The sequence below is a fragment of the Amborella trichopoda genome, chromosome 13 (assembly GCF_054954075.1).
Source record: "Amborella trichopoda isolate Santa Cruz 75 chromosome 13, AtrichopodaSantaCruz75HAP2 v2.0, whole genome shotgun sequence".
NCBI lineage: Eukaryota > Viridiplantae > Streptophyta > Magnoliopsida > Amborellales > Amborellaceae > Amborella > Amborella trichopoda.
Window position 1 is genome coordinate 8,094,298 of NC_142348.1, and position 20,516 is coordinate 8,114,813.

Sequence of the window (20,516 nt, forward strand, 5' to 3'; positions counted from 1 at the left end):
TGGAAGGGGTAGAGTTCACATTTCTTATGAAGTGGAATGTAAGTGGTAGAGGTTATCTTTGAGCTGATCAAAGCTTTTGTGATGTTGCAATTCAAGCTGAGCCATGAAAAGTTGGATGGACAAATAACATGTTGCTTACTTTTTGGAGCCTTCTTTCACCGATCGAGGGGTTCTTGTGGGAGTCTATGCAAAGAGACTGAGTATATTTGAAGTTATTTATCTGTGTAAGGCTATGGGCGACCGCTACCTTGGTGTCAAACTAAAGTAAGCAAAATTTGATGCCAGCCATTAGGGGTGCCTCTGGCTTGGAAGGGGAGCTTCCAAGGCTGAAATTGTGAATTTGTGCTATGCGTTTTGCATAATTATTCTAGCTTACTACTTCTATTACCCTCCTTCATTTTCAATATTTTCTAGTGTTCCTTTTAGTTAGTTATTGTTGAAGTAAGAGGACAAAACTCTCTTATGGCAATTATTCATGAGAACTTGCTTGAGACTACAACGGGAATATTTCTTAATTGATTTATTAAGTATTCTATTTTCTAATAGGAATATGATCAAGAAAACAAGAGTATATTACATTTTGCTTTAGATCATTTCACGGAGCATCTCATTAAGAAATTTGGTAAAGAGATCTTCACTTAGAGATGAAGCAAAATGAGAGGCATCGGAATCATTGAGGAGGAATGCTTCAAGATTGATGAACACATTGAAGATGTTAAAGGGGTGAGTGTTGAATAGCCAAACTCAACATCTCTCTAAAGCCTCTTCTCATAGTTCATCATCATCTAATCCTTATCCCAACTATTTGGGGTCTTGTACACGAATCTTGTTATATCATTCTGCTCTATCAAGGGCCGTATCCTCAACTAGACTATATATCATAACTTTCATTCATGTCCTTTTGGGCCTTACCATTGCGCTTTTAGAGCCTTCACTTGAACCAAATTGCCCTTCCAATCCAGTGCTATTTTAGGTTGATATTGCGCAATCCCAAACCACCTAAGTCTTTGTGCCCCTCATTTGATGACCTATTGGAGCCATCCTTAATTTCCCTCAGATGTATTCAACAAACTTTTGTCCTCCCTTGTCTTGCCACTTATTCATCTCAATATCTTCATCTCAGCTATACGCGTTCTATGTATTCATTGGCTCTTGCTCGCACATTCCATCCTGTAAAGCATGGCTTTCCTTGTAAACCTCCTATAGAACTTCTCCTTAAGTTTCATTGGTATGCGACGATCACATAAGATTCCGAAGGCATATCTCTGCTTCATCTACCAAACTGGAATTCTGTGCGCGATATATTCTTCAATCTCTTCATTCTCAGGGATTATCAACCCAATATATAAAAAATAATGGGATTATCAACTCAAGATATAAAAAATAATCTCTTTTAAGTACTTTTTGGCCATCATTCTTAACTAATTTCTCATTTCTACTTATATTATTACTAAACTTGCATTCCATATGTTCTGTTATAGTCCAACTAATTTTAGAACCTTTTGATCCTAGAATATCCCTCCAAAGTTCTAAACTTTGTGTTAACGCTGTCTCTAGTCTCATCAATCCAAATTATGTCATATGCAAACAACGTACGCCATGGTACCTCTTCCTGTAGAATAGATGCTTATTTAACTCGTCCATAACCAAAACAACTAGATATGCCCAGTTAACTCGCTGTCTCTAGTCTCTTCTCAAATTTGATTTTTATATCTGTTGTCTTATTTGTGTTGTATGTGGCTTGATGTTATATTGTATATCATTATTGTAAATTGTTGGTTTAAAATCTAGTGTAACTCAAGACAACATTTGTAGTTTGAGCACTCTTTTCTCAGAAGAAAGTCTCGGATTGTGTAATGCAATATTCTTCCTCTCATCGAAATATTTTATGCTTTCACCGAAGCATAGAGGGGAAGTGGTATCAATGTAATATTTGGTTGTTGCAGATGATTTGTTGGTTAGAGATCAAGCTGCCATTTTGGCAACACTGTGTTTTAGTAGTTTATAACGTTGATATGCGTTTTTTGCTGCTAGGCAGGCAATTCAAGTTTTGCTTGTAGTTTGCTCTTTTATAAATTGAAGTTAGGAAAGTATAAAAATATGTGTGTATTAGCCTATTGCTGTTTCTGTTTCTTGTGTCACTACTATTGGACCTTGATGTGTTATCCATGGTCTGACGAGTTTAACAATCAAGTTTCGTTTATAATGCTTATAGATGATGATGAAGTGGATCATTATGTTGTATACAACCACAACTATTTTGACCAACTTAAAGGCATATATCAACGGAATAAAAAGGTACAGAACTTTCTCTTGCTGATTATCATTCAAGTTTTGGAATAAAATGGTACATGTACAGTTTTCTTTGTTTATTGCATTGGAAATGGTGTACTGCTTGTAAATGGGATATAAATAAACCTTTTCTATTCATGTCTGCATCCTTTGGCTCATAAAGAAAACTAGTAGTAGTTATCTTTAGTAAGCCTCTTTTTCAAGTTTAGTTTCTAGGAGGACTTTCAAAAGCATCCTTTATCATCTCACTATTGATATAATTCACCAGTTTAAGTTTTTTGCTAAATTGCTTATTCATTGGATGGTTTGCGCATCTGGGAATGGTCACACCACTAGGTTTTGTATGGGACACAAATTTCAGTAAAAAGTATGAAAGATAATGAGAGTTCCTCTAAAGCACACAATCTTCCACCATGTATTATATCTAATCAAAATAAGGATTAGCACTATGAGATGTTTTCTCTTTGTATTGGGGCATGGTTATAATATTCACTTACGTCTATTGCTCATTTAACTTATTTCATTGTAATTTCTCATGTGAATAAGCATATAAGAGTAAATTGCTCCTAACCCTAGTACAGACACACATTGAATATATCAGTCTCATGGTCTCAACACTGGCGGTGAGGGATGATTCAACCTTCTTCTCTTCCAACACATTTTCCTCTTATCCTTCTTCTCTTCCTTTTTGATAAAGCTTCACATGTTATCTAAGCGAGAGGATCCAAGTCTCAGATTGACCTATTTCTAATCCTATTAATCATCTTGTGAAGCCTATTTCTTCAAACCCTAATCTCTTTTATTTTTTTTACTTCTTTTTCCTAAACCCTAAGCAAACTCCCCTCTCTTCTACTACTTCTCCTTTCGTATTAAATTTTCTCCCAAATCAGATTTGAAGACGTCAAATCAGATCTAGCATTTTACAAACCTTAATTTTGCCTATCCTATCTCATCTCCATCTCTTTTCTCCCTTAAGGTTAAGACTGTGATCCCGTGCGCCATCGGTGGAGGAGATCTAGTGTGGGGTGTTGGAAGTCCTTGGGGGTGACCCTTAGCAAGGTATTTGGTATTTTTATCTTCCCATGCTTTCTTGATGTCAATCATATCCTATGTAATTTTCTGATCTGTAAATTGAATGTAATTTTGTAAGTGGCATGCTAGTGAGAATCCCTGACATTATTTTGTTCCTTTCTTGAATTAAAAGTTGTAATTTGGACTCTTGTAAGTGATCTGGGCGGTATAAATGAAATAAAATTTTAAACTACATATACTTGCTCAGGTCATGTAGTCCACCTCTCAAATTGGATCCAAGGAGTCAAGGACACCACTAATATACTGAGGACTCCATTTTTCTAGAAATCGTATCCTACTGTTATCTTCTCAAATAGATCCCATGACCCACAACCCATTGCAGAGGTTCATGCTTGGTCCATCAAAGCCAGGGGACACGATCTTAGTCCATGGGTTACAGGTTTCTCCCTGAGGACAAGTGCATGTCCTATTTAACACAATATCTCATGGGTTCTACCAATACAACCAGTGTTGCAAGGAGCCTTCTCTTCCGCACATGTACGCGATACCCTAGATGGCTGCTTCCCAGACGGCTATCTAGTGTACATGAGGATTTTAGCCCTTGTCCTCTCGGGCCAACCACTGCACAATGGGGTCACATTCAGTCCCCTGGCCAACCATCTTGGACATCTCTTTGACCTCATCACGGGATGGCCCTACAAACGCTTATCGGTTGTGCTACATGCCCAGGGCTAAGGGTTTTAGACATCAACCCGAGCCTAGCCAGTTGAATCTCAGGTGAGTCACGGTGTTATTTATTTGGACCACACTCCTATTGGAGCCATCACATCACTACATAAAAAATTCTTAGTATATGCTCTCATAAGGCCTTTTAATGGCCATGTAACCCCAGCAAAAGTAACATCCAAAGATTTTGCCATGTTCCTCTTGGATAATGCAGTACATCATCAAAAGACTTGCCCACGAATGTTGGAGCAAAATGGGATAGTCGAGCATAAGCACAATCATATCTCAGAAACCGCACACTATTATGCATATGAGTGGGGTATGTAGCGATCTTTGGAGTGAGGCATTTCATACCGCCACTTATCTTATAAAATTGATGGCCAATAAAGGTGTTTGGGAGACTATGGCCTCATTATGCTTTCCTGAAAACCTACTGCAGCATTTGTTATGTTTATGTTAACAAGACCTTATGAAATAAATTTTCACCATGGGCTGAAGCATACTGAATCGTAGGTTACGCCGATGATTATAAAGGGTATCCATGTCCCAAAAAGCAACAGTATCAATGTCCCAAAGAATTGGCGTATCTACATCTTTAGACAAGTCGTTTTTTGATCGGGAACATCTTGTTATGCCCATTGGACCGTCTAATTTTGGTATTAAAGCTGGTGAAATTCCCATTCAGCAAGCTAATTCTTCTTTTCAGCAGTCTGTAACTATAGCCATGTCGAGCAACAAGAAAATCACCTAACTGCAACTTAATCTGCATGTTTAGTATGAAGCACTCCTCTGGCCACGCTCCCTCTGGCCAGGTTCCCTCTCTCCCCCATCATCTCCCAGCTCCGCCTCCTAGGTGCTGGGAGGAGGTTTACGCCCTCTACCACAAACCCTCCTCGTCGTCCCCTCGATGCGCAGTTCCAAACTTCCTCCCAGCCTCGCACCTCGCCCCTAGAGCTTCCTACTCTAAGGTCACCTCCTCCCGCAAGCAGCATTTCCCCCTTGCCACCGCCCCACCCCCATTTCCTTCGGAGACCTATGTCTGTCCCTCCAGATCCCTTTTCAGCCCCTCAGCTATCTCAGTTCTGCCTGATGTGGTTGAAAAATCTAAGCCTAAGCTCTAGGCTTCGCTTATTGGGAGTTTCAGCCCAGCTCGCCAAGATATCAGGGGTATTGAAAGGGTTGTGCAAAACCACTGGGGGTTGCCAAACCTCACCTGCCGTCACCTCTCCAAAGGTGATATCCTTTTCTCTTTCCCCTCCTCTCATAGCACGCTTCTCGCCCTTCATTACCCCTATTCGTTCATCTTCAAAGGTGCTCGCTGCTCTCTTCGGGCATGGCTCCCCTAGAAGGGTCTTTCAAGAAATAGAGGGTTTGGATCACGTTCCATCATATTCCTCTCCATGCGTGGTCCTCGGTAACTTCCAGCGCCTTGCCGCTGAGTGTGGGTCTCTGGTATCGATTCATTGGATTTCGCTTGCATCCCTACCCCTTGGATTGATGAGAGTCCTCGTGGAACTTTTGGACCCTTCCCATATTCCCAAGGTTTTGTGGCTCCAAGTTGGGGACCTTTTCTTCCTCATCTCAGTCTCTTAGTCCCAGACTTCTCCCCCCCTCCACAATTCAGCCCCTGTTAAGGTCCCGCCAGCATTACAGGCCTCTTGGACTTTGGTGGCTAAGAAAGGTCACCTGTGGAAGGGGCGTCGCCGCCCGCCTGACCGGGGTAACACTCGTGGTTGCCTCTGCAACCCTCTGCCCCTCCAACCCACCTCCTCGCTGCTCTCTCTCGACCTGAGCGGCAGCGGGTCAACCCTTTTGGGCCAGAACCTCGCTCCTTGTCTGTCCAGCAAGGACAACGATGCTTCTCCTTCTCTCGGTAGGTGTCCCCCACCCGCAGCTCCTTTGATGGAAGTGTACCCTTTAGCCGCCCCGTTGTCGGACGCGTGCCCTCCCCTGCTGCCTTGTTACAGGATGTGTGCCCCCTCCCCGATATTTCTCCTACTTAGATGTCTCTCCCTCTGTCTCCCTCTGGCCAAGCGTCGTCCATTGCGTGCTTCTCTACGATTTGACTGGGGTCTCCGAAGATACCCCCGCGCCTTTTGTACCCCTTCTGAAGGCGCCACCCTCTTCTTCCTTTTCGCTGGTCATGTCGCACCACGTGGCCACCTCCTCTCCCCCCTTTGCTCTCCTTTATCCTTCCCCTCTCCTACCCATCCTCTTGTCCCGAGTCAGGGCCCCTCTCCCTCTCAGCCCACCTGCTGTCCCCCTCTCCCCTCTTCGGGTTCCTCTGTCGGGCTTTCCTGGTCTGGCTTCCACGTCTATGTGATCCTGAGGCTTCTTTGCCTTTTGGCTGCTTCCCTCCTTGAGAGTCGGTGGATTTATTACCGGGGGCAGTTTTCCCTGGTCTAGAGCCGCTTTACCTCCCTCTCTCCTACCTCTGCAGCTCCTCGAGCCCTAGCACAGAGTTTGACGCTCCTCTATCTCTCCTCGTCCCTCCTCCCCCCTTCTGCTCCTCCTCGTTCCCCCTGCTTCCTCTATGGTCTTTCTCCCCCTCCCACCTCGATTCCCTCTTGTTCCTCTCCCCCCTTGGCTCTCATGGACCCCACCTACCCCTCCTGGGACCTGGAGTTTGCCGACCCTTCTTGGTTGGCTCCCCCCCCCCTTTGGTTCTCATCCTGTGGTGGTTAGAGTCCTCAAGGTCCACTTGTGCCATCACTGTTTGGGTCCCTTCTACCTTTCTCACCCTATTGTTTTGGCCTCTCACTGCCTAGCTTATCCCCTCCCCCTTGCCCTTCTCTCTCCCTCTGTCCCCCCTCCCCCCTCTTCCTTCTCCTCTTTCTTTGGGTCCTCCTCCTTCCCCTCCTACCCATCCCCGCACATGTTGCTGCCCTCTACCCTAGCCCTTGCACCCTCCCTTCTATACGCCTTGACCTCATCCGTGTACCCCTCCTCCCCACCTTCCCCCTCTGGGGCTTCTCCCCTGCACCCCTTAGAGTGCTCCCTCCCCTCCCCCTTGATCTTTACCCCATGCTTTCCCCTTTTTCTCTGCCGGTTTCCAGCCCCCTGTCCTCCCAACTCGAAGTGCCCATCCCTCCCATCTTGTCCTGTGCAGTCGACGAGGATGGGCGTGGCCTCTCTGAAGCTGCTCTCGCTGAACCCTTCTCTCCCCCTTCGGTGACTCCGGCCATTGAGGGAGTCGACGGGGAAGGGCTGGATAAAGACTTTCAGAGCATGGTGGATATGAACCGGGAAATGGCGTTCCGGGCCGAGGCCCGCTGGCAGTTCAGCGAGTTGTCTGTGCCTCGTCGATTCTCAACACTCTTCGGAGGTGGGTTTCAAAGGAAAGAGGGAACTTCTCAATCTCTTCTCTTCCCTCGTTCCCCAGGATCCCTCCCCCCCTTTTGCTAGGCCACCCCTTCAAGTGTGCCCGCTGAGGCGTTCCCCAAGGATTGCCTCTCTGCCTTCCAACGGCTCCTCCTCATGAAGCTGGTCTCTTGGAATATCAGAGGCCTTGGTCATCTCGTGAAAAAGACGACCTTAAAGGACCTTTCATCCAAATACTGCCCCTCCGTTCTAGCCATTTCTGAGACTAAGAACCTTGACCCTACCCTTTTCCAAGTTCACCAGGTCTAGGGTAGACGACCTTGCCAATGGGTTGCCTTACCCGCAGTCGGTGCCTCTGAGGGTATTTGGGCCATTTGGGACCCCATCCAAACTGCCCTCATCTCCTCATTCATAGGGGAGTTTTCGGTGACTCTTTTGCTTAGTAGAGTATCAGATGGCCTGCCTTGGAAATTTACGGCTGTTTACGGTCCCTGCGATTCGTCTTCTAGGTTGCGGCTTTGGTCTGAACTTGACCACGTCGCTTCCCTCCCCAACCCTATATGGTGCCTGGGCGGTGATTTTAATATCACCCGTTGGTCTCACGAGCGTAACTCCTCGACCCTTATTTCCTAGGGTATGGTTCACTTTTCAGAATTCATATCCAGGAACTGTCTCCTTGATATCCCTCTTCAAGGTAATAGATTTACCTGGTCTAGTCATTCCCCTCAACCTTCTCTTTCAAAATTGGATAAGTTTCTTTTCTCAGTTGAATGGGAGGAGACTTTTCCAGGTTCTCACTCAGTGGCCTTACCTAAACCAGTGTCCCATCCTTCTGTCCACTGCCCCTTATGTTAGGGGCCCTAAACCTTTTAGATTCGAATTGGCCTGGTTGGAAGAGAAGTCCCTCTTCACTCTCGTTCCTTTGTGGTGGTATTCTTTCTCGGCCCAGGTTCACGGTAAAGCTGGATTCAGGCTTCAATTGAAGCTTCAGTTACTTAAAGCCTCTCTCAAGTCCTGGTGGTCTTCGGTTTCTACAAATTTCTCTCAAACCAAAGCTGAACTCCTCTTGAAACTACAAGAAATGGACAGTATCGAAGAATCTCGCTCACTGTGAGCTCAGAACCCATTCGAAACTGGAGTATCTCTCTACCCTGAAAAAAGAAGAGATTTACTGGTTTTAGAGGTCAAGGGTCAATTGGTTGAGAACAGGGGACCACAACACCCGTTACTTCCATAGAATCGCCAATTGTCGTAGGAGAGACAATAATATCTCCATCATCAAAGTTAATAATGTATACCTCGATTAGTTGGCGGAGATTGTTTCAGCAATTATCAATTTCTTCCGCAATCTTTACACTGCCCCCATTGGTCCTAGACCCATTATGTTTGACCTAGACTTCTTAACACTGTCGGTGGATCGGGCTTGCTGGCTCGCGCCCTTTCCTCGAAGAGGAAATCCTCAAGGCCCTGGATGAACTTGCTAAAGACAAAGCCCCTAGCCCTGACGGATTCCCTGTGGCCCCACTTCAAGGTCTTTTGAGACTGTTTTCGAGCCGACTTTTTAAGCTTCTTCACTGAATTCTACCAGCGGGGTATCCTAAACAAAACGATAAACTCTACCTTCATCACCCTTGTCCCCAAAAGTGAAGGGGCTGAAGAACTTAATGATTTCCGTCCTATAAGTTTGCTCAACTCTACTTAGAAGATTCTCTCAAAGGTCTTGGCTTCTAGACTTCAGCAAGTTCTCCTTCGGTTAGCTCCCCCACACAATCTGCATTCATTAAAGATAGACATTTTCTAGATGGGGCGTTGATTGCCCACGAATGCATCTATTCTAGACACCTTTCCAAAAAACTTGGTCTTATTTTTAAAACTGATTGGGAAAAGGCCTATGGCCATGTTAATTGGGCGGTATTGCTAGAGTCTATGGTACACATGGGTTTCCCTAACCGGTGGTGCAACTGGATTAATGGGTGTATCTCGCACCCTTACTTCTCTGTCATCATCAATGGTACCCCCAAATGGTACTTCCAGTCTTTGAAAAGGCTGCACCAGGGGGTTCCTCTTCCCCCCTTCCTTTTCGCGATTTCAGCAAAAGTTTTTAGTTGTTCCTGGGTCGTCTCTACCAAGAGGGAATTCTTTCAGGTTTTAGCACCTCAAGAGTCGGGCCCATCGTGTCCCATCTGCAATACGCAGATGATATCTTAGTGTTTCTTGATGCCTCTTCTACTGAGGTCGAAAACCTAAGAATCTTTCTCAAATGCTTTCAGTTGGCCACAGGGTTCAAGGTCAACATGGAAAAATCTAAGATGATGGGGGTTGCTATTACCCCCAATCTCATTCTTCGGTGGGATTGTAAAGTGGAGGAGCTCCCGACTTCTTACCTGGGCCTCCCTCTGGGTCTCGGGAAACCTAGGAAATGTCTTTGGTCTCATTTCATTGATAAGGTGGATTGAAGGCTGGCCGGTTGGAAAGGGAGGTTCTTGTCCCAAGTAGGTCGGACCACCCTTATCAAAGCCACTTTATCGAATGCACCAGTCTACATGGTGTCTCTCTTCCATCTACCGGTCTCTGTGGCTAACCGCCTCGAACAACTCATGAGACTTTCTATGGTTGGGTCAAGCAGAGAAGTCTAAGTACCATCTGATCTCATGGGACAAAGTTCTTCTTCCCAAAAAACAAGGGGGACTAGGCATCAGAAACTTAAGAAAACACAACCTTGCCCTCTTGGGAAAGTGGTGGTGGCGTCTCGCCACCCATCCTGATTCCCTATGGGTGCAAGTCCTTAGACACAAGTACAATATTCCCAACCTCTGCTGGATCCCCGAATCCAGACAACGGTCTAATGCCTCTGGGGTGTGGAGGTCCATTTCCACCACTCTAAGAAGTGGTTCTATGGTCCATGGTCCACTTCTGGTCTGATCTATGGATTGGCCATCTACCCCTCAAAGATTGCTTTCCTTCGCTTTTCCTTTTAGCGCTGAATAGAGAGGCTACCGTTGAAGACAAATTCTGGTTGGTGGGAGACAGAAGGTGTTGGCAGGCCTCTTTCAGGAGGGATCTTCGAGAGGACGAAGTCCTTCCATTCCTCTCTCTCTCAGCCTTGCTTTACAATACCTTCATCCCTGCCTAGGGAAGGGACAGAATTGTATGGGCTCTGACCCCCTCGGGGAACTTCCCGGTGCTCTCTTTCTACAACAAACTCATACAACCCCCCACCTTCCCTTTCAATCCCACCTCCAACCTTTCTCAGGTTTGGAAGACCATTGCACCTCCTAAAGTGCAAACTTTGGATTGCTGGTTCTAGCAAAGCTCTTACCGTGGATCAACTCCAAAGAAAAGGTCTCCCTCTTCCCAATAGGTGCTCTATGTGCCTTTGTCAAGAGGAATCCAACAATCATCTTTTTCTACATTGTAAGGTGGCTTTTGAGTTATGGGGCCTTGTCCTTCAACTGTTCAGGGTGTATTGGGCTATACCTCAGACTGTTAAGGATCTCATAGCCCTCAACCTTGCTGCTCACTGGCCGAAGGCGGGTAGATTACTCTGGAATGCTTCGGTGGCTGCTACAATTTGGACTGTTTGGATCGAAAGAAATGACCGCATCTTTCGTGGAAAGGTCCATCCCGTCGCTGCTCTCTTCTCTAATGTTTCCTCCTCAGTAACCTTCTGGGCATCCCAAAATCATACTTTCAGAGAAATTCCGATGGAATCTTTCTTATCCAGTTGGGATTCGATTCTCTACCACAACCCGAAGAAAAACAAAGTCAGATACCGATGGTACCCTCATCCTCAAGGAACTATCAAATTGAATTTTGATGGCTGCTCGTTAGGCAACCCGGGCCATGCCGGGGCAGGAGGGGTCTTCAGGGATCACAACTAAAACATTATCCTCTCCTTCTCGGATTACCTCGGCATCCATGATGCGCAATTTGCAGAATCAATGGCCCCCTTTAGAGGTCTATAGAATTTTGACCAATCTTGGGGTCATTCTCTTCTTGTAGAGGGTGACGCAAGAAACATCATATCTTGGGCATCTAAGACTGCGCCTCCACCTTGGTACCTTTTATCTATTTATGATGAGATTGATTATCTTTGCAGGGAGATGCCAGTCTCATGGACTCATATCTCGAGGACATCGAACGGGCTCGCCGATCAACTCGCCAAGGACGGAGCAGCGGCCCATGAAGCCGTTAGGGCCTCCCTTTTACAGTCCTCAACTGGGTCCCCTTTCGGCTAACGACCTGCTTCTCTCTTTTTTCTCTCTCTTTCTTTTCTCTCTTTCTTTCGTTCTCCTTTCTGCTTTCTTTTTGTATATGAACTGCCTATATTGTAAGGGGAGTCTATAACCCCATTTTGTTCTTTTTTTGTATACGGTCTTTAGACCCATTCTTTTTTACCAGGTGCCTTGGCTCTGAGGCTACCTAGGAATCAACCTTGTACCTCTCTTCTTTCAATCAATACAATCGTCAGCAGTTATCAAAAAAAAAACTATTTCCATGTGGCCTTGGTTAGCTCCTTCTCATGAAGGACAGTCATGCAGCAGGAACTCCTCCTCCAGTTGCACATCATCTCGTGGTTATCTGGTTAGCATTCACTCAAATAATAGTAGCCATGATGGTGCAATCGATGATGCTGAGAATCATGAGCTTGTTGGCAATGCTGGTTACAAATAGTCTGCTTCTCAGCATTCCCATAACATGGGCACCATCAATGACATTAGGTGTGTGCCCTTGTTGGGATGAACTTGTCATCACATATAAAACCATTGTAAAGCATTACTGTTCCTGATTCCCAGTCAAACCCCTTCTCTGCTCCTTCTATTTCGGCACTTGTTCTTGTTCGCCGATCTATGCATGTGCGAAATCCTGGTAGATAAGTGGGTCAGCTATGACAACTTTTCAGTTCAACACCAGACCTTCTTGACAGATAAAAAACATGCTGAACCTTATAGTTTCAAAAATTCAAGAATGAATTATCAATGGGTTAAAGTGATGAATGAGAGATGAAAGCATAGCACAAGTGCAAGACTTGTGAAATTGTAGATTGATCATCAGACAAGAATGTAGTAGCTATAAATGGGTTTATAAAATTAAAGTAGAAAGCTGATGGTAGCATTGAATGCTTTGAAGTCCTCATGGTAGCAAAGGAATATACTCAAGAAAAAGGCTTGGATTATGACGAAACATTTAACCCCATTGTTCGAATGGACACCATTCAAATTGTCTTCTTCTTTGTAGCAATCACTTATTGTTGGGATCTTCAGCTCGTTTAATACCTTTCTTTATGGTGATATGAAGGAAGATATCTATATGGAATGGCCACTTGGTAGTACAGCATAGGTGACCGAAAACTCAAGGTATGTGTGCTCACTTAGGCGATTTATATACTAAAAATAGGAGTTTCGAGCATGGTTTGGAGTTTCTGCAAAAAAATAGCCCCTCATGGTTTTGTTGTAATCCAATTGACTACTCATTAGTAATTTGCACTGCATAGAGTCACAATTTGCACTAGTTTGCATAGAATCACGATTTTACTTCTTTATGTTGATGATATTGTTATTATCAGAAGGTCGCGTGACCATATTCAAACAGTAAAGAATCTCTGAAATGCCAAATTTCAGATTAAAGATTTGGGTTCCCTAAATTATTTTCTTGATTTTGAAGTGGATAGAATTGCTATTACACTTATTCTCTCTCAGTGTAGGGACGCCTTAGATTTTCTTTCTCACAGTGGCATGAAAATTTTTTAGGTCCGTCATGATCTTGCACATGTTCAGCAGAGACTGAGAGAAGAAGAAAGTGTACTTGTTTCTAATCCACGACAATGCCGCAATATTGTTGGAGCACTCCAATACCCGACATTTACACGACTGGATTTTGCTTCTGTAGTGAAGTAGTTCTCTTAATTTACCGTTGCATTGTTGATGTAGGGAGAAAAATAATAACCAGAATAATAAAAATAAAAAGGGTTGAGAGAATATACCCTCTCAACGTGTGCAAGGGAATCCACCCCTAAAAAGATCTTCTTATAAGATCAACTTTACTCAATTCCAATCTCTCTCTTTACAGTGAGGGACTCGTCCTTTAAATACACTTAGAAATAATAACATAAATAAATAAAACTCATTTATCTCTCTCCTTCTAAAAATCCTTTCTTTCCTAAAAAAGACAACCTTTCTAACTACATGTTTATCAAAGTTGCAATTTCTACTTAAAGATTGACTTTCTAAAGATTGGAACATATCTTCTAAGATAGTCCTTCCTATTTCTCTCTATTTCAAAGATAACTCCTAAAATTCTAAAAATGTCTTATATACCCTCAAATCTCTACAACAAAAAAATACAAAATAACCCCAAATAAACTAAAAATATGAATAATACCAAATCTAAAATTCAAGAAAATATATATAAAAAAACCCCAATTTTTATTTGCATCCGTTGTACTCTACTTATTTAAAAGCTGTGAAATACGTACTTCAAATATAGTAAAGCAACCACTGGTGATGGCCTACTAAATACTTAAGGAGATACTCCTTAAGTAAAGCAACCACTGGTGATGGCCTACTAAATACTTAAGGAGATACTCCTTCCAATCCTCTCACTTTCTTGCCTATTTCGATGCTCATCAGTTAGGCATTTAGATTTTCATTGCTACATATCTGGTTAATGTGCCTTTTTCGGATGGAGTCTGGTTTCATGGAGTAGCAGAAAGCAGAGAACTGTGCCTAGGTTGAGCAAAAAAGCTGATTACAGATCTATGTCAGTAGTTACTACTGTAGTAACTTGGATTCAACATCCATTGGGAGCCCTTGATCAGAACATCTCTCAGTTGTTGCTTTATTGTAATAACTGTAGCATTATTTTTATTTCTATCAATCTAGTGCATCATGGAAGGACTAAGCACATTGAAATCGTTCACTTTGTAAGAGAAAATTGAAGATCAAGAAATTGCGACAAAATCCATTGGTACTGAAAATCAAGTTGCAGATATTCTCACCAAGGTGCTCACATAGATACGACATTGGTTTCTTAATGCCATGCCATCCATGATCCAAACCACGACATAACTTGCATGGGCCTATTTGCTCTATGATATAATAATTTGTCTTTGTATTGGGCAATAGTTGTTGGAAACGCCTGGGAACCCGAATCGTTTTAGGAACCAGAATCGCGGAATCGTTGCCGGCTAGAAGATTCCTATCCTAAGAATCATTGTCCGTACTACGGAATCGTGGGGAATGAGATTCTTAGTTTTTGAGAATCGTGTTTCGACCGAAATAGATTGAAGTTTCATCCACACTCCTGGAATCGACACTCCAGGAGTCAAGATTCATTAATATGCAGAATCGAGTTTCCGACATCTATGGAATTTAGTTTCTGATATATGTGGAATATAGATATGTTGTTTTTTTGAATCTATTTGGAATTAAGTTTCTGAAGTATATGGATCAGAGATCCATGCCAGTTTGAGATCGAGATTTACAATAATATGGATTATGGAATGCGTTTGATGACCCCTACTAGGAATCGAGATTTCATTTTTATGGAGAAGGAAGTCCCAAGTACATTTTTAGAATCTATATTGGATGTCTCTTATTAGAAGTTTTTCCAAAGTTTAAAGTGATTGTGTTGACTATTGATCTTACGGTCACTATATACAAAAGATTAGTATTTGTAAATTGTGATGTTGACTTCATTATTATAAAGACAAAATAAGATTATGTCTACGCCATGGTTTTACTTTTAATTGTATGTATTGTATTTACCAGTTATATTTTAAATTTAAAGTAAAAGCCATCTAGGGTGGCACAAGTAAAATAATAAAAACTTGCAACCACTAGAAGCATTCGAAGGAAGTTTTCTACTCCAATTTCCTTTAGGAAGTGCACAACCATCATAAACATTGGACATTATGTACTTTGAATTGTTTTTTTTTTTTATACTTTGAATTTATTTATTTATTTATTAATCAAGATTTAATCATCGCTAGAATCCAGATTCGATATATTTGGGAACATCTACCCGCAATTGATGGGTTCAAGTTTCTAAAGATGTGTTGGATCAAGATTCTGAAATTAAGGAATCGAGTTTTCTTGGTCCCGATAAATGGTTTCTAAAGATGTGTTGAATCGAGATTCCGAAATTAAAGAATTGAGTTTCCTTGGTTCCAAAAAATGGTTTCTAAAGATGTGTTGAATGGAGATTCTGAAATTAAGGAATCACGTTTCCTTGGTTCCGAAAAACGGTTTCCGTGGAGATCCCTTAACGGAAACGCGGAATCGGGTTTCGAAACTGGAATCGTGAAGTCGTGGAGAGATTCCGGTAACTATGTTGGGGCATCTCTGTAAGACTTACGTCTATTATTTGTGTAATGTCACTCATTGTAATTTCTCATTTACATAAGATTAAATTGCTCCGAACCCACACACACATATATATTAATATATATCGGTCTCAACACAGATGGTGAGGGGCAACCCGACCTTCTTTGCTTCTATGCCACTATTCCTCTTATCCTTCCGCTCTCTCTTTTGTTAAAGATTCACAAGAACATGCTAGTTCCTAGAGAATATAGAATTCTATATTCTGCTAGATGACAATTTGCTCATATTAATGTATTATGAGAGAAAAATGTTATGTCTGCTTTTCATGTTCTCTCTATTGTATATCCTTATTCTTCTAATGCCATTGTCCCTATACTAAGTGGGTTTTATACTCTCAACTGCTACATATCATGATAGTGCCTGGCTTGATGTCCTATGCTTTCATCTTGTCCCCATCTTTGTGTGCCTTCCTGCTCCTTATGCTACGATATTTATTTAGTAATGCCAATAATTTTTAAATGCGTTTTGTTCTCCAAACTGTGTGTGTGTGCACAAATGTGTAAACTTTGTTAACCTCATCTGTATTAATGGAGTGATAGAAACCATCTTTTCTTGGAGATCATTACACTAAGAGTGAATGATTTCGTGACATGTACCTTTTGGATGTAAAAAATGTATCCATACGCATTGAAAGAAACTTTTCTTGTTTCAATGCGTGACTGCTAGATGGGTTCGCTTAGGATAAACTTCCATTTACGCATGTTAGCAAGGGAGAATCCTAAGCCGTTGCAATATGTATGGAAGTTTGTTGTTGGACTCCCATCATATTTTTATGTATCATATGTTCAACTAAATTCAAACACCATAGTCTTTTAAAATTTCCATATTGGCACCTGTCCTTTTGATCTTAAATTCTTGCTTGAAAAAATAATGGTGGTTGTCATGAACAAGATTAGCATTTTCTTAATCAAACTTTGAAGCATCTAGAGTCTTGGCGTTTGCTTTATGGCTTACGTGTTATTATATACAGAATTTTACCTAGCATTAATAATGAATGACCTTTTTGTCTGTTGAATGGTGTAACTTTCATAGAATGGTTCTTTTCTGTAATGTAATGCGGTTGCGATTGATTGTGCTACTACCTTTACTGAACAGGCACCCAAAGCTACAGGAGATGAGATAAATGAAGGTATGGTCATTTTGTGCGATTATTTTAAATTTATGATAAATGTTCATTCTGTGTCTTTTAATGGGGGTGTTGGTTCCATTGCTCATGTTTGCTCTGTATTTATGTTTATGCAATTCCATATTGAAATATAGGCACGGAGAATCCCAAACAGTGTATGCTTTGAAAAGGACTGTTCTGATTGGGAACATCTAGGCAGTCCATAAGGCTTCTGATTTATTAGTGCTGATACTCGTATCTAACAATAATTTGTGCATGCACACTCATGTAACATTTTGTATCATGTTTGTTCATGCATGTGGCATCTATATAATTATTGATATATTTGTTAACATAGAATGCTAGAAGCAGGAGGCTGTAAGGCAGGGAAACAATTACAGCATGGAGTTCTATTTTATTTTGTTTTTCTTTGGGGATGGAAGTATTCTTTCTTTTGTTAGTACTAAGTTTCATACTGTAGCGATTATCCCATTCTGTACGATATTTGTTTGTAGTTGTCATTTGTGGATATCACTTTTCTTTTTTATCTTACTGGTTATTGTGGTTCTTCTGGGGCTTTGTTAACCTAGTCTAATACATAGTTACCAGATCTCTCCGCTGACCTCGCGTTCCGGTTCCGAAACCTGATTCCGCGTTTCCATTAAGGAATCTCCACGGAAACCTTGTTTCGAAACCAAGGAAACTCGATTCCTTAATTTCGGAATCTCGATTTGAGATATCTTTAGAAACCATTTATTAGAACCAAAGAAACTTGATTCCTTAATTTTGAAATCTCGATTCAACACATTTTTAAAAACCATTTATTGAAACCAAGGTAACTCAATTCCCTAATTTCGGAATCTAGATCCAACACATCTTTAGAAACTTGAACCCATTAATTGTGGGTAGATGTTCTCAATTATATTAAATCTAGGTTCCAACGAGGATTAAATCTTGATTCCATGTCAATTGGAATAGAAATCTTCTTTCGAATGCTTCTAGTGGTTGTAGGGTTTCATTATTTTACTTGTGCCACCCTAGATGGGCTTTACTTTAAATTTAAAATATAATTGGTAAATACAACACATACAATTAAAAGTAAAAGACATAGATATAATCTTATTTTGTCTTTATCATAATGAAGTGAAAATAACAATTTAGAAATACTTGTCTTTTGTATATAATGACCGTAAGTTCAATAGTCAACACAATCACTTTAAAATTTGGGAAACCTTCTAATAAGAGACAACCAATATAGGTTCTAAAGTTGATGAGGCTCAAGATGTGCTTGTGGCTTCCTTCTCCATAAAAATGAAATCTCGATTCTTGGTAGGGGTCGTCAAACGCATTCCATAGTCCATAATATTATAAATCTTGAGCTCAAACTGGCATGGATCTTTAATCCATATGCATAAGAAGCTTGAATCCAAATGTGTTAGAATCACAATTTAAAACTGCGACGTATCTCTGTTCCACATGTCAGAAACTCGATTCCACAAATGTAGGAAACGCGATGCCGCATATTAATGAATCTTGACTCCTGGAGTGTCGATTCCAAGGGGATGAGAATCTCTATTCGAAGGAGGATGGAATCTTGATGCCATATGTTGATGAAACTTGAATCTATTTAGGTGGAAGCATGATTCTCAAAAACTAGGAATCTCGTTCCTAGCGATTCCTATTGTATGGACAACGATTCCTAAGACATGAATCTTCTAGCCGGCGGCGATTCTGCGATTCCGGTTCTTAAAACGACTCGGGTTCCCAGGCGTTTCCAACAACTATGGTCTAATCATAGCTGCCCTTTTACTAAAATTTTTTTGGAAACAGGTCTCAGGGTCAAGTTTCTGCATTCTTGATTCTCGAAGTTAAAGCAATGTAAAGCGTCCCTACATTGGCTCTGTCCTTGGTGGTAGGAGAACAGCAGGACGATTAGAAGAAACTGGACAACCTTAGATTATTGGAGACATACTGCTGCACATAAAATTCTCTTCTTTTTGCTTCTAGAAAAATGTCCTAATACCGTTTCTTTCACTGCTGGCTTTTCGTATTATTCTCAGCGAATACTTGGCTGGAAAAAAAATACTTGTCATAATATTCCCTTCTAGGTTTTAATGCAAAGTGGCGAAATAACAACTATTTCTGGGTTATTGGAGAATGGCAAAGAAATCTTCCCCCATATTAATTGGACTAGCTAATTAAATATTTATAGTATAATCACTAGAAATCACTCATGATTGTTCATTCTTTTGGATTTTCTTAAAGGCCTGAAGATATCACAAAATGGGGTTCATGAACCTGATTTTGCAGAACGAAAGACCATATCATCAGTGGAGGTATGGAGTTTTCACTTCTTTCCTTGTCACAGCAGAAGTCAGTATGATATCTTAAATGGTAATACTTGGTCTTATTTATAGGTGCATGATTCAGATGCTTACCTTGTTGGAGGTCAAGTTTGGAGGCATGAATTTATAAATGAAAAGAGTGAAGTACTTCAGATGTATCAAAACAAGGAACTTATTGGGTCCTCTGATAAGCACAGTATCATTGATGGGGTATTATGTGACTTTTTTTTTTTTTTTTTGGAGGGTAGGTAGAGATGGAACCCAAGATGTCGTCGTTGCTCCACAGTCATGACCACCTAGGCCTCGGGTTCATTCCTAAGTCCTGTATTTTTTTAATTCGAGAAACTATAACGATATCACAATTAGTGACTGTTTGATGTAATTATTAGGCACGAAACTTGGGCACTTGCTCTCTTGGAGGGCATATTCAAACTCATGAAACTTTAAAAGAGAACAGTGGATTTGATTCAGAAGAAGATTTGAATGATCCTTTCGAGGAAGAAACTATTTCAGATGAGGTATGCCAAAAGAACAATATAACTATCTTGTGATTATTTGTAAGAGGTTATTTTTTTCTTACATGCATGGAAATTTATTTTACTAGATGTATTATCAAATTGATGGAGAAATTTGATCTAAGCTTGTATATACTTCATATCTAGATCTTGAAACTAGATGTTCTAGGAGGTTCTCTCTTTTTCAATCCTTTTTGCCCTTTTCTTTTTCTTTTTAAATCAAAGAAGTAGCTTTGTTCTCTTGATAATGATAAACAGCCTACTACATATCCACCCTTGATTTTTCTATCTTGACATATTATTTGAAAAGTTTAATTGATCAATCTATTTTCTTAATAGTTTATAGCTTTGTTGGAATTTGAAATTAGTGCTTGTGGATCATCTGGTCACTTTTTGAATAAATGTTGGTTCCAGTTGATTAGTGGACCATAATATATCCCATGAGTCTTCAGTGCTGAAGCAGCTCTTGCTGTCAACTATTTAATTGATTGATTTGCATTTGCTGTTAATATTAAATTGCCTGTTGAAATTTTTAATAATCCCTGGAATATTCTTGATCCTGGGTGGTTCTTTTGCTTTCTTTTTGATCAATGTGAATGTATGCAAACAACTGCAAAGACAAAACCAGAAATAATCAAAGAGATGTCAAAATGAGATCCCATTGACTGCTGCCCTCCACTGCAAGCGAGTCAACTAGTACTGCTTTATTCACTAGAGTAGAAGATTGCAATTTTTATTGATGCATTCTTCCCTTTGTCAAAAAATAACCCCCCAAATCTGTCAAATTTGTATTTTC

At 41.2% G+C, this 20,516-nt stretch overlaps 1 protein-coding gene across 19 annotated transcripts in view; it reads left to right on the plus strand.

Annotated features, from left to right (window-relative positions):
* LOC18432535 (kinetochore protein) overlaps positions 1 to 20,516 on the plus strand; it is a 45,904-nt gene that overhangs the window by 12,162 nt on the left and 13,226 nt on the right. For 9 of the 19 annotated variants that reach the window (XR_016048666.1, XR_016048667.1, XR_016048668.1 and 6 more), the window contains exons 3-7: positions 2,216 to 2,298; positions 16,851 to 16,884; positions 19,126 to 19,196; positions 19,278 to 19,415; positions 19,595 to 19,723. Coding sequence is in view for 10 of the 19 variants with exons in the window: in XM_020666229.2 (XP_020521888.2) it covers positions 2,216 to 2,298; positions 16,851 to 16,884; positions 19,126 to 19,196; positions 19,278 to 19,415; positions 19,595 to 19,723 (455 nt within the window). In the remaining 9 variants the exon portion in view is untranslated. Of the gene's footprint in view, positions 1 to 2,215; positions 2,299 to 3,268; positions 3,352 to 12,669; positions 12,729 to 16,850; positions 16,885 to 19,125; positions 19,197 to 19,277; positions 19,513 to 19,594; positions 19,724 to 20,516 lie in introns of all 19 variants that reach the window. The other 10 variants (XR_016048669.1, XM_088857111.1, XR_016048671.1 and 7 more) reach the window with 8 other exon arrangements.